Source organism: Rhamphochromis sp. 'chilingali' (assembly GCF_963969265.1).
Source record: "Rhamphochromis sp. 'chilingali' genome assembly, chromosome: 15".
Taxonomy (NCBI): domain Eukaryota; kingdom Metazoa; phylum Chordata; class Actinopteri; order Cichliformes; family Cichlidae; genus Rhamphochromis; species Rhamphochromis sp. 'chilingali'.
In genome coordinates, this window is record NC_137942.1 from 23,547,908 (window position 1) to 23,562,420 (window position 14,513).

The 14,513-nt window shown below is 44.6% G+C and overlaps 2 protein-coding genes across 2 annotated transcripts; one reads left to right on the forward strand and one right to left on the reverse strand.

The window, feature by feature from the left end:
- The first annotated feature begins 1,392 nt into the window (after nt 1-1,392).
- On the forward strand, nt 1,393-4,294 carry atf4b (activating transcription factor 4b). The gene is made up of 3 exons (XM_080906263.1): nt 1,393-1,586; nt 2,334-2,789; nt 2,899-4,294. Exons 2-3 carry the CDS (start codon nt 2,438-2,440, stop codon nt 3,894-3,896), a joined length of 1,350 nt encoding a protein of 449 aa, XP_080762389.1. The 5' UTR covers nt 1,393-1,586; nt 2,334-2,437; the 3' UTR covers nt 3,897-4,294.
- Nucleotides 4,295-5,422: 1,128 nt separating this feature from the next.
- LOC308411653 (GTPase IMAP family member 8) lies at nt 5,423-13,556 on the reverse strand. Its single transcript, XM_080905624.1, has 8 exons — nt 13,177-13,556; nt 12,386-12,591; nt 11,562-12,163; nt 9,812-10,367; nt 9,084-9,181; nt 8,393-8,524; nt 7,532-8,122; nt 5,423-7,385 (listed from the first exon to the last, which is right to left on the reverse strand). Exons 3-8 carry the CDS (start codon nt 11,590-11,592, stop codon nt 7,312-7,314), a joined length of 1,482 nt encoding a protein of 493 aa, XP_080761750.1. The 5' UTR covers nt 11,593-12,163; nt 12,386-12,591; nt 13,177-13,556; the 3' UTR covers nt 5,423-7,311.
- Nucleotides 13,557-14,513: the final 957 nt, after the last annotated feature.

The window sequence follows — 14,513 nt, forward strand, 5'->3', positions numbered from 1 at the left end:
TCTATTAATGCTTGAGGGGCTCCTGCAGGAACCTTATTAAAATGCTTCCATCAAGATCCTTTTATAAAGTTCAGTGCAGGACTAACTGATGCTGAAGAGGCTGATAGTTGTATAGTTGTAATCATTCAAAATATAACAATTTCAAATCTCAATATTTTCATAATATAGATCACATGTGCATTATAGTGCCAAAAGCATTCACTTATCCATTGGATCACTGAATTCAGGTGATCCAGTCACTTTCATTTTCATAGGTGTATAAAATCAAGCACCCAGGCATGCAGACTGCTTCTTCAAACATTTGCTCTGTTTGCAAATGTAATTATGGTGTTGGGTCGTTTTTCAGGAGTTGGGTTCAGCCCCTTAGTTCCAGTGAAAGGAACCCTTAATGTTTCAGCACACCAAGAGATTTTTGACAATTTCATACTCCGACTTTGTGGGAACAGTTTGGGGATGCTCCTTTCCATAACTGCGCACCAGTGTACAAAGCAAGGCCCACAGAGACACGGATGAGCAAGTTTTTGTGGGATATCAAACGGGAGATATCACATGGAACCCTACAGATTAAGAATGGGAAGTCACTCAAGTTCATATACATGAGAAGGCAGATGAGTAAATACTTTTGGCAATATAGAGTACCTTTTATGCTGACATAATGCTTAACAGTTTACTAGCTTTAGGTGGCACACTTAGTTGAATGTTATGAGAAGAAAAGCATTGTCATTAACACCAGTCAGACCAGATAATTAATCATAAACGTCCCACCTGTGGGACCTACACCTTGTGGTGAACACTGTGTGGAATGAGCATGTGCAATCACATAGACACACAGATACAGACTAATGCAATCTAGCACAAACAGAGTGAGGAACTGCTTTTCCACTGAGCTGTGGCCTCCAGCAACCCTCACCCAATCCCACATACACTATAATAACCGTCAGGACTGTTATTACACTCTATAATCACTCCCTCTGGCATAATGATGTTTTTTTTTTATTTATTTGTTTTGGGGTTTTTTGTTACTATTTATTCTTTTTTGATGGGTATAGGAGGGATGCCAGTGGCACTTGTGTAACAACAGCACAGTTCATCCTTTTCAATTCTGTTAAAAAATTAACCACCCAAAAGTAGTTCTTTGAAAAAACCTTCCTGTTAGAGGAAACTTTATAATAAAGCTATTGCTATGTTATTATAACAATTAGTCAGTTAGTCGCTATCTATACAGATAAATGGCAGTTACGCTTATATATATTGAAAGATGTGGTATTAATAAATACTGCGTCACTTTCAGAAGTTTATTTTCAGTGACTACTTTTTCAGACAGACAGCAGACAGTGGGTGTGACGCGGATTGATAATGTGGGCACGGCGGATGCATATTGCCACTCCTTGCATCAGCTCTATATCGCGAACTGCTCACAACTATCGCCATTTTCCCTCCTGCGGAACAGACAACGAGCAGATATTGTTGGACACCGCGCTATTTGCCGAAATGGCAGTGTGAAATTGTGCCGCGACCCAGCAGCAGCCAGCAAAACAGTGCATCCAGCCAGTGCACTGAGTCACTTCTAATTCAGCAAAAATGTCGTAAGTATTATTTTTTAACATACCAGCTGTCGGGGACAACCGTCTGGCCTGGGAGCCGGTCTGACGAGTCTGCTGTTATGTTTTTAAATATATATATATATATATATATATATATATATATATATATATATATATATATATATATATATATACCATACAGTTATTTAATAGAACGCTAAACACCTTTATTTGAAACTATTAAATCAAATGACGACAAAACTGAAGTGACGCAACACGTGTTACTGTCACGATTTGTAACATTTGACGCAGTTTTCGCAAATAAGCTCGTAACATTGTATCTGTGAAAACGCTAAACCCTCTCTCACGCTGATTAATCAAACTTGTGTTCTCATGCCGGCCTCCGAGCGCCAACGTGGCACTCAGAAAATGGTTCGTTTCCTCTTTGTGTCAAAATGGCGGCTCGCTGCAGGCGGACTGAGAACAAAAGTGTAGCTGTTTTGTTTTTTTGTGGGGAGGGAGACGGACTCTTTGACCTCGCTTGCTAGCAGACTTACGTCAGAGTCATAAGACTGGGAGCTGCGCGGAAACACGTGATAGATCACTGGTATTGCAGTCTTGGGGGCAGTGTTGGTAAAAATTAAAAGAATTTGACTCAGGATGATTTTGTTTATACTTGGAACTTTCTTTTCTGTAATAAATGTGAAGTGTGTGTGTGTGTGTGTGTGTGTGTGTGTCTAAAATGGTGTTCAGGCATTCAAAAACATTTGTTCATCTTTCTGTCTTCAGGTCCTACGTGGAAACCCTCAGCACTGCTGCATTCGACAGCATAATAGAATTCGAAGCTACCCTAGCATTGTCACGCTCCCCATTTGTGACCAACAACAGCCATTATGACCATGATGATGACCAGCTCACAGTTTGGCCAGGAAGACATGGAGGCCCTTCTCTGGGGGCCTTCCTCTCCCATGGCTGACGCCATGGACTCGCTGTTTTTCCGCCCTGACAAAGAACAACAGAAAGGAGGAGGAAGCTTGGAGGGGGATGCTGAACCTGCTTCCCCCCTCACCTCCTCATCGCTGTCGTCTTCCTCTTCTCCTCCGCCCTTCTACTCCCCTCCTCCCTCTCCGCCGGCCCTCCTCCTCCATGGGGACAAAGTCGGGATGGAGTCTGATCTGCTCTTCCCTTTATTGGCCCACCCAGGTCAGCTGACGTGTAGCCAGGCGCTCTCAGGTGACGGCAAAGGTAACGACTTACTGTTGAGTAACACCTAAAAGTTCGGACACCTGATGTCAGAGTGTAACGAAGTATAAATTAATAGCTCATTCATGTTTTGCTTGCTCTGCCTCCACAGAGGATGCGCTCAGTGACTTGGACTGGATGGCCGAGAAGGTGGATCTTAGTGACCTTGACCTGGACTCGCTGATTGGCTCCTGCAGTCCTGCTGAAGAGTCTCACAGCTCTCCAGAAGACCTCCTGGCCTCCTTTGATTGCCCCATGGAGCTCGACTCCCTCCCCCTGCCAGCTCTCTCAACTCCTGTGCTCATGGATCCTCCCTCTGCTTCTCTTTCAAGTACACCGCCCCCTTCATCTTCCACTGTCTGTTCAGATACTGCTGTCATCACTGTGGATGATCCTGAATCCTGCATCGATGGGCAGGAGGTTCCTTCTTCTCCACTTTGTATCCCAGAGCCTCAAGAGGAGCTCGAAATCAAATCAGAGCCTACCTCCCCAGACCCTGAATCCCCCGTAGTAGAGTCTCCCTCCTCCCCTACCTTTACCCTGGACCTTGGCAGTGAAGTGGATGTGTCAGAGAGTGAGGTGAAGCCAGTGGTAGCCACTGTGGTCCCTCAGGTCCCAAAGCTTGTACTCTCACTCTCACCAACTCGCATCGTCCTCGTGCTTGCCCCGAAAAAGGAAGTCGGGATCACCACGGCCACCACGTCAAAGGTCATTTGTTGCTCCCCACCATCCTCCCCTCCAAAAACACCCTCCAGAAGCAGACCCTACCCGGAACCAAATTACAAAGCTAGTCCGCCCTCTCCTAGCACCACCAGTGTCAAGGTCAAGTCCCCACGCGGTGCAGGTGGACCTGAACGTGCAGCTGTGAGGCCTCCAAAAGACAAAAAACAGAAGAAGATGGAGCAGAACAAAACTGCTGCCACGCGCTACAGACAGAAGAAGAGAGCGGAGAAGGACGCCCTCGCTGACGAGCACGTGCTGTTGGAGAGGAAGAACCTAGAGCTGGCAGAGAAGGCCGAATCTATGGCCAGAGAGATCGAGTATCTCAAAGAACTGATGGAGGAAGTTCGAATGGCAAGGCTCAAGAAGGGTCTGAGTGCTGACCCCTAGTGGCAGGACCTAGCAGTGACTGATCATGCGTGATAGGAAGTGATGACTAGAAAGTGGGCTCAGTGGGTTTTATTTTTTTGAAAATGAATAACAGTATAGTTGAAGCTGCATCTGCACTGCATGACTTGGATGCACAAGAAAAGAAGTGTTTGTCAGATGATCACCTTTTATGTATCCAACACTGGTATTAAATATTGAATAGTCACGTAGAAGTAGAAGCAAGTAGTTGAAAATTAAGTAATCTTCTCCCAGTATAAACATATTTTATGTATGTATTTGCGTGTATTTGGACCTTGGTAACCTAGGAACTGACTTTTTAACTTTCAACTTGTCTATATTATATCACAACCAGACTACATGTATTCTCTCAATAAAGAGTAATAAAGTGCTTAAATGAATTGTGGCAGTTTTTCTTTTTGCATGATGTTGACAAGAGAATGCTTTAACATTAACCAGATGTTGAGTAGGAACTGGTGTTGGTTTCTGAGAATTCTTTCGTTAGTGTTTAATAAGTTTGACCTGAGTCTGAAGCATGAAAGTAATGTGGATGAATACTACAAATATTATCTGTTATCTAACTCCAAACAAGGCTGGTCGCTATCTCAGGGTTTTCTTTGAAGCAGAACTGAAGATAATGGGGCCCGCCTGATGGTCATGTTGTCAAAACGCATGATTATTCAAGTGACAGTCATGTGAAGTTAATTCTATTTATAAGTTTATAAAAACATCTGGGTGCTGCTTTATTTCCCAGTGCATAACAACACGTTTGATTGGGCAGATTTCTCTACACTGGATACTCTTAATGATACAACCCCAAAAGATGTAATAGTATGTTCAGTCCCTCTGCAGCTCATTAAGGTGGTTCAAAAGTTTATGCTGGTCATGAAATTGAGCATATTTTTATTTGTGCCAGTGTACAGGAGAGGGGGAGAAAAAAAAGTGAGAGTGCTGACTGGTGCTGACCTAGGCACAACTCGAATAATGTTACCCAACAGAAATGTGTGCATTCATCCTACGACGGGACCTAGGTGTGCGCTCTGTAATTGGCCTGGGCTCGTTTCCAGATAGCTCAGGGACTATTTACCATACCTCTCTGGACAAGCGCCAAAGTCACAGCAGTTCAGCACTAATAGGCAAAATATTCCTTACAGGCAAAAACCTTTGCTAACTTTGTGTAAATGCCCTCATTTTTCAAGAGTGAAGCAAGAATTATTAGACTCTCTTTTTGTCTGCCAATGCAAAACAGATCTGAAATTACCTTTTTTGCATTATTTTTTGAATAATCTCCTTTCCCAGTAATGCAAATATTACTCAAGTTGAAACAAACCGTTTCAGAGCTCATTTTTATCTGCCTTCATCTTCACATGCAGTATTTTGCTTACTACACTGCCACCTAGTGATGCTATCACCACACTACCAGATCCTCTCAGAGGTAAAACAGTGAGATCTTTTGTCTTCAAAGACAGGATTTGCATTTTTATTGAAATGACAGTTAAATAATAAGACGAAAGCCAAAAATACACAACAATATATCCATATCTTTTATTATCATTGTCTCAGGATGAACAAAGTACTGATGTTGCAATCTCCACATAAAGAGGGACCACAGAAAGGGACGTCACTTTGGCTACAGTAAAGTGGTAGAACTTACACAGTGCAAAAATGCTTCACTAAGAGCCTAAAATGGTACATTATTTTACACTGTTTACTACACTTTTGATATACTGAGGTGGTTTGGGACTCGCGGGACGTCCTCGTATTAAAATGTGAAAGTCATGCGTGTCACACTTAAGTGCTGCCGGTGGCCTATGTGGCTAGATGAAGCACAGAGGTTGCTGAAGCGTTGAGAGGGAGCAGTGCTGCGGTTTCATTTACAGGCTACATCATTTGTAGAAAATTCCATTTTACAGCATGGCAGTGCTATCGGTCACATATTATGTATTTGTTTTTATTTCAGAGGGTGAATTCTATTTTATCCCCTCCTTTTTCTTCTTTTCTTTTTTTTGCAGCTGTAAAGGTAGAAGGATGTGATGTGATACCAAAGAAATCGCTTATTCAAGCAAGAAGAACGAAGTGAGGTTGCCTTCAGCTCTATAGGCACTCATTTTTCCACATGCTATGTCTTAACATGCCTCTGATGGCTGTATATATTTATATATATATGTATGTATTTTTCTTTAAACTACTGATGTTTGATAGCTCAAGGATGTAGAAAAAGTTACAAGGTATTAAGAGCCCTATGAGAGCTTGAGTGGTTCATGAGGTTATGCTGTTTCTGTAGCATGCGAAAGCTTGATGTAGCCTATAGGATACTGCCCTGCTGCTACTGCTGCAGGGTGTGCTCCTGCTGTCTCGCTTTGATGCTGAGGCACGTAGCTGAATCTGCCTTGTCAATACACGCACTGAGTGCATGACCATAAGCAGCCAAGCAGAGCTGGCCCGGGTGCTCCACGGGGATCTGAGGCTGCGCTAAGTTTCGACACAGCCTTCTTTAAACTGTCTTCCCAGCTCCTCTTGAACATGAATGCAGAGGTGTGATAAAAATGACTTGCGCTTTTTAGCTGGTTCTTAAAGACTCACTCCCTTTAAGCTCCCGGTAAACTAAAACAAACACTCGGAGAAAGCCCCAAATTTGGATTAACATGTGACTCACGTCCACATTTAAGCAATCAACATTAATCTGCGTCTCTGTGGCTGTGCCAGATTTTGCCCCTTTTTAAATTAATCCAACTCAGACTCCCTGAGCAGCAGAGACGAATGCATTTTTAACGGAGATCATTTCAGTCTCACTAATGTGAGAGGCAAGCGTTACCTCCTGTTTTTAACATCTGAAGGTTGTGCGTGCACTTCCAGCACACTTTGTCCATGTTTGGATTTGGTATTAAGTAGCTTGCTTTCACTTGAGCTTTTTTCTTTTGCTTGTAAATCCTTTCTGATTCAAACTGATTGACATCAGAGGGAACAATCTTCCAAAACTTGCTAATGACACATGTGATCCCACCCTCAAATCTGACATTGCAGTTTTTTTTGTTTTGTTTTTTTAAACGTGTAGCTTTTTTGGTTTGGATTTTGCCGTTTTTTTGCAACACGTAATACAAAGTTGATCAGTGCGGACGGAATAAAGATTTACAAAGATTAGCAGCAGCTGACTTCTGTGGACATGCTCGCAGGCTCGGCGTGTGTTTTTGAGCTCAGGTCGCTCGAAGCAGGACATCTCTCCTGCTGTTCGGCATGAGGAGCTCGTCTTAAACGTCTCACTCTCCAGACCTACTCATCTGAACCCTTTGTTGTCCCTGAAACTCTTGAGAGTTAGAGAGGGATATCTCAATGAGATTTTAGTTTTATGAGGTGATGTTCATGCCCCGTTAAAAGGCTCACAAGGAGGAAAAAGACTTTTCCCTTTAGTCTGATTGTGTCACTGTAGCTGGCATCCCCGGCAGTCGTCCTCCGGTTCGGTGTTGTCAGAGGAGTAGGAGCTCTCCTCGCTCACTGTCAAATGCAACATCATTTTATTAGTGTGCATAATTTTCATAAGCAGATCAGCTGTGTACATATGTGTTTTTCAACTGCAACACGAGACAAAAGCCACTGAACATTAGCTATCGTTGCAAAATATATAGAAAAAAAGGACTTACACCACTCTGTCTGTATGGGAAGGAAGGCCTTGTCGCCGTTCTCTCTGATCATCTCTTCAATCTTGTCCAGCAGGACCGACACACTCCTGTCTTTGCCAGGCGTCTTACTGTCCAGTACGTGGTAATAGTTCCCACAGTATTCCAACAGTCTCTGCAACTCGCGTCCGCCTCTGAGGATGTGCTCCTCAATGGGCGTGCGTCCCAGCCAGTCACCACAGCTGAACAGCACCATGGTGTGGAGGCACGCGCTGTCGCCAAACAGAGTCTCTATGTGCGCCACAAGCGTTCGCCGCTTCCTGGCGGTGAGGGACGAGACGACGGGGAGGACCAGCAGCAGGGTGTGGGGTCCGGGCCGCAGGAGGGCAGCCCCGCGCTGGGACTCCTGGCGGATTCGCTTAGGGGTTCGCCTCACCGAGAACCAGTCCCAGCCCGGCGTGTCTACAATAGTGACCCGACGACCAGACACGAGCGCCTGCCGCCTGAGGCACAGCTCTGTCTCTTGTCCTGATTCAAAGTAGCGGCGGCCCAGGATGCAGTTCCCCACAGAGCTTTTTCCAACACCCTTCCAACCCAGCAACAGCAACCTCAGTTCTAAACAGAATGACGAGGACAGGATGAGAAATAGAAGAGTAGTCAGATAAACAAAGCGGAGAGAATGAAAACACTCTGAATAAAAAGCAACGCAAGCTCAACAGGAATGAGTAAGCAATTTGCTACAACACCATTTCGTGGGGTGGGGGTGGTTGGGGGGGGGGGGGGGGTTGTTTTCCCTAGGGTAGAATCGTGACACATGTGAATTCAACTCTCCTTCACCACATGACTCACTCAATTACACACCTCAGCACACACAAACGCTCATACCTCTGGGAGGTCCTCCGATCATCTGCTCCCTCTGTCGAGCGTGCTCCTCCATCCTCATCCTTTCTTCCTCCAGAGCTCTCCGGGCCTGTTCTTCCTCCAGTAAAATCAGCTCATTCACCTCAAAGTACCATCCTGCATTAAAGCACCCATAAATTATTCACCGAACTGTTGTGTGTCAGCTCTTAATACACATTAAATAAACAAGCACGAGTGAGGAGGGGGGAATATTAATGCACATTGCACATCTGGCTCTGTTACGATTATATCCAGGGTTTGAAGCCACATATAAAGCCTTTCAAGCCTTTTCATGGGAAGTCCATGTTTATTTTCAGCAACATCCCAGAATGCTGCTGGCAGAGACCGGTGTTAAATGCACCCGACTGCAGTTCTGACCACAAACATTTGTGGTATTGTGAACAAAATACAACAAAGGAAACTCTGAACAATAAAACGACGGCAGTTCCTTCCTCAAACATAAACACCACAGGATACAGGTGAAATAATCTGTGTCGTCTTTTATTTGTGTCGCTGGCTTCAACATTAATATAAATTCATGAAAAAACAAAACATAAACGTGTTTCATTTCCAGCATTTGAGATGTTTCCCTACTGTTTTTAATTAAAACTAGAATTAAAACGCTTCTCATCTCATGAACTCTACATGGTCTTTACTTTAATAAATCCAGCCAAACCTTGGTTGTCAGTGATCATTTCCTCCACTTTTTCCATCAGCTCGGGTACTTGTGTGTTTTCTTCTGTTTCTTTTCGAGTGTTATCAAAGGCGTGGTACCTGCAGGGGGGAAACCAGCTTTAAAAGGAGCATGACATTCAATTTATTTAGAACTACATAACAACTGCAGCATACAGTTTCCTTTTGCCCTGAAAGAAACTTTCCACAGTTTTCAAAAATGTCAGAATTGTTGTCTTACTGACAGCGTTGCTGTTGGTTGGTGACAAAACTGAACTGAAAATCAGGAACCTTTAGATCTTGAACCTTACATTCACTATAAGCTAAGCAGTCTCTGGTGCTGCCAGTTTGATGTTTAACACCAACTAAGCAATCCAGTGTGAACAGATGCAGACGTTTTAGCATGGCACTCTTCTATGTGGAGAGTTAAAAATCCACCATGAAGTAGTGACTAATCCACCCTGAAGCTTCATACACTCAGTTTTATTGTTATTGAAGCTTGCAGCCAAAGTTGACTGAAATGATACTGCTGGAGATGTTATCAGATTTGCACAACTGTTTTTTCCATAGGCAGCATGTTCAGCGTAAATCAGGTTTGAAGCACAACATCTGCAGCCGTTTCCCTTTGGGTTATCTATCAAACTCCTGCTGCACAGTCTAAACATTGAGTATCTTTTGAGAAACCAGAGGAGACATTGGGAAAAACGGGAAGATAGCAAACTGACGTTATACCTGCTTCCACATCTCTCCACCAGCCATTGCAAGGCCTCTCCAGTGTTTGCTATGTGCTCCTCAATAAAAAAACCCTTGGGCAGCTTGTCTATCCCGGTGAACAGGACCATGGAGTACCTCCAGGTCCCTCCCCCGAGGGCGCCGAGCTGCTCCTCCGCAGCCCTCCGCTCAGTCTCGGTGAAGGGCTGGGTGACCGACACCACCAGAAGGATAGCGTGCGGTCCCGGAGGGCAGAGAATGGCCCCCATGCACGGGCCCTCGCTGTCCAGACTCGGCGGCGGGCGGCGTGGGCTGTCTGACTCGGCCCCCGCGTTGTCGTTGTTGTCAGCTTCGGCGTCGTCGGCTGGGTCGGCCGGGATGGCCCACGGCGGGGTGTCGACCACGGTGACACGGCGGCCGTAGATCTCAGTGTGGCCCACGTTGCTGTGTGTAGTCTCCGTCCCACCATCAAAGACTTCATCTCCCAGGATGGTGTTGGCAGTGGAGGTCTTACCGGACCGTGGACCCCCGAGGAGCAGCAATCTGCGCTCTGGGGGATGGCGGGCCCGGGGCTCTCCTGTTGTAACACAGTGACATCAGAACGCTGCTTCTCTACTGAATTTGAGTACTCAAAGCGCTTTCTTACAACCCACTCTCACACACACAAGTGCTTTTTTTTTTTTTTTTTTTTTTTTTTTATAATTGGACATTCTCTCTCACACACACACACACACACACACACACACACACACACAGGTCGTTTCATATGTAAAAGTGAATTTTGCCAAACTGCTTAAAATACTTTTGTAAATTGCCTTTTTTTTTCTTAAAGAAATCTACCAGATCATGTGTAATTTTCATTGCAATATTAATCGCATTTAAATTAAAAGGGGATGGCAGTGAAACTTCTGGCGCTGTGATGTCTCTCTCGCGTTCTCGGGAAGTCCGAACTCCCGTGTGAACTTACGAAATACAGACTATCAAGTAAGGACTAGCGTACTCGATTATTGAGAAACAGCCATAATCTGATGGATGCATCAGAGGCAACTCGGGGTTCAGCATCTTGTCCAAAGGTGAAGGAGCCAGGGATCAAACCTAGGTAGAGGTATATACTTTTAACATTCTGTCTGAATAGATTTTGGATCTTAATTTGTTTAAACCCACTATTGAGTCTTCCTACTGTGTTTTGGAGATTGCTGCACCTCTGCATCCTTCACACTGCAATGCAATTCTACATTCCCCCCTTCTTTCCTGGCCTCCCTCCTTCCATTCCCTCTCTGCTCTCATCTTATCTGAGAAGCTTGCTACCTTATATCTCATCTCTTTCCCTGGCTCCTCGTTCATTCGCGTCTCTGTCCCGCTTTGGCTGATCTCCCAGCATCCCTCATCTTTTTATCTGTCCTCAGATTTCAGAAAAACAGAGGCAGACACACCACTCTGTCATGTGAACAAAAACATGACGCACTCTGAGTTTTGATTCTTCTTTTTTTCAAAGGCATCAGAGAAGTATTTGAATATCCAGAAGATGCTCAGAGGAGTGATGCGTGCTCCATGAGGAGGAGGTGGTGGAGGAGAGTATGAGATGCAGTGAGAAGTTTATTGATTAATGATGCTCACTGACTTTCCATGTATGCCACCAATCACAGAAGTTGACACGAGCAACAGTTTCCACCTCCAGCCGACGTTTGAGAAAGGATGCTGCTGTTAAAGTAAAGGTGATGATGTCGAGCTCGCTGTGAGGTGTCTGGCAAAATATTAAAAAGCCACTTACCGGTGTCAGAGGCAGAGGACACAGCAGCCATCTTGTGTGTAGAACCTCTGGCTTCCTCCTCCTCAGCCCCCCTCCTCCGTCTCCGTCTCACCTCCACGGTGCCTTCCTTTTTCGTGCCTCTTCAGAAAGCCACGGATGCGGAGCTCAAATGCTTCCCTGCTCTTGCTTTCACTCTAACCCTCATTCTGCTGCAGTGTAGTCACTCTATCTTCAGTTTCCTGCCCCTGCCTCTCTTCATTTCCTCATACTTAAACCTCTCCCTTCCTTCTTTTTTGTAATCTGTTTTCTTTCACACCCCCTTCACCTCACCGTGGCTCTTCCTAGTCTTTTTCTTTATGGATACATACATATATATATCCCCTCCGCTCCCAGTCCTCCTCCCCTTCCAGTACTCCTTTCTTTTGTCTTCTTTATCTGTCCGAGCTGAGGGAAAAGATTGTGCAATGCAGGAGACTGGAAGCCAAATCCACCCCTTCAGCAGCTGCTCCAATAAGATGTCTGTTCATTTTTTTGAGAGAAAACAGAGGAAGCTGTGCCTCCCACTCGCTTGTATCAGACGGCAGCAGCAGCAGCAGCAGCAGCAGTGTGGCACTGTATGCAGACTGCAGTCAGGTGGACAGACGGAAAGATGGATAGACAGAGAGAGAGAGTCAGTACTTTGTGCTCGGCTTACAGCTGGATGTGCTCCCCAGATGTTGCATCATGCATGAACACAGCTATTCATAATATATATGACGCCTCTAGACATGAGAGTATTGTGCGAGGCAGGAAGGGGGATTTATGCTGCATGAATACATTTAAATGTGATACAAGAAACGGCTTACATAATAAGTAAGAGCTTCTATAAATAGCAGATGACTGTAAGACGCTGTCCGATCGCTTTGGAGTCAAATCTTCGCCTCCTTAGAGTGGATACTGCCTGAAGAATACGACACGTTTAGCAGAAAAGTCATCCTGAATGTCTGAGCTCATCCTTGGCTCCTTACCAGTTGAATTATGTCCGCTATATGGGGAGGTACGTTCAGGGAACCTAGGGAAATCACGGAAGTCAGAAGGTTAAAAAAGAAGAAGCAACATTTGCTGTGTAGATTTTAAAGACGTGGGTGACAGTGCTAATATGACTCCAAACTCTTCGCTGACGTACTCGTGTTTATTGCAGCGATCATAACACGTTTTAAACGTTTTGTTGACGTATTTTCATGTATCGAGGCAAAGTTAGCGCTTCGACGTCCCAGCGTTTTTGAAGTCTGTACAGTCACGTCACACATTAAAAAAAGGACACCTTCCACTTGACCACGTGATCCTACCAGAAGTCGGCTGTTTAAAGGATGGTGATGTTCAAAGCATGAGATTAAAAGTGAACAGAGGACATTCAGACCCTGTTTTTTTTAAACAAACAAACAAAAAACAATTATTATAATGTGGGGAGAAGGATTTATCTCCATATCTGTAATCTGGGTCGAAGTAGGCCATAGATGGATGAAGGGGACTGACCTGTCTGGAGCAATAAACACTATAAGGTGAGCTCGTATTTAAGGAAATAAGAAAATGGGTTGGGATTTTCACTTTTTACAGATGGTGAAGTAATTTACTAAGAAATTTAGAGTTTGCTTACTGAAACTGTTGTCACGGTCCGGGTGCGCTGCTGGTAAATTACCACTGAGTTCTATATTCTTCGATGTCCGCCTCTGGGCGGAGCTGTGACCTCCTCACCTGTCCAACTCACCTGGAGCTAATCTGGGGCAATCTACTGAGGGTATTCAAGACCAGTTTTCCTGTCTCTTCGTCAGCTTACCCGGGTAGGTAACAGGCTCTCACGACTCATGTGCGCCCAAATCTATGTACTTACCTTTTCTTCCTTGTGCTACAGCTCTCTGGTTCCGCCACTCGGACACCGGATCACACTCACTGGATTAGTCGCCCAGCTTCACGCTCCCTCTCCCGGCAAAGATTTTCAATAGCGATGGCCAAATGAAGCTATCTGAAGCATTAGAACTTATGTTGAAAACCTGTTCATTACTTGAAGCTTTTCACACACAGTCGTGTTTGGTGACATCTGTTGGCCAAAAATATGAAGAGCCGCTGGAATCTACAGCAATAATGAACTGCTTTCTTATTGATTGCCTACATTACAGAGCTGACAGCTTCTGTTTGATATCATGCGATATCTAAATTATGTTATGTCTATTCTAATAATAACTAATTTTGTATAATATGCTATAACTTCTATAATTATAACTATATGTATCGTCAGTAGCGGTTTTTGATACGGGCGACACGGGCGGTTGCCCGGGGCGGCATCATGGTGGGGGGCGGCATCATGGTGGGGGGCGGCATCACGGGCATCGGCAAAAAAAAAAAAAAAGAAAAAAAAAAGATTACCCGTACTCATGCTGCCCCGATATCATGCCAGCGCATATCGGGAATGTCGAAGACACCGATTGGGTTTCCATCAACCATTTGCTGGGAGTAAGGGCGCCCTCGGTTTGCGAGGTGCGCCTGCTGCTTGCTGCACAGGGAGGAGAAGGCGGGGCGGCGGGGGATTCTCTGGCTGGCTGGAGCTGCATCTAATAACCAACTCGCAAAATAAAACAAAATAAAAACAAACCAACAAACATGAAAACACCAGACATTATGATGCAGGCTTATAATTTGCACCGATGTTTTTGGGTTTTTTTTCAAAATTCTATACGCAAAAAGTGAGCGCGGTGCGCCTGCTCGCTGCTGAAGTCAAAGTAAACTTTGTTATCTCTGCTCAACCCGTTCGCTCTGCAACTGCTACATACAGTTCAGTATATGGAGAGACGAGACGACGTGGCTCCAGTTACAGCAGTGCAAGTAAACAAACAATAAATATGAGAAGAGTAAGAAAATAAATATACACTTTAGGACCAGGGGTAAAGGGATCAATAACAATTTAAAATTTATAATTTACAGTTTGATGATTTAAAG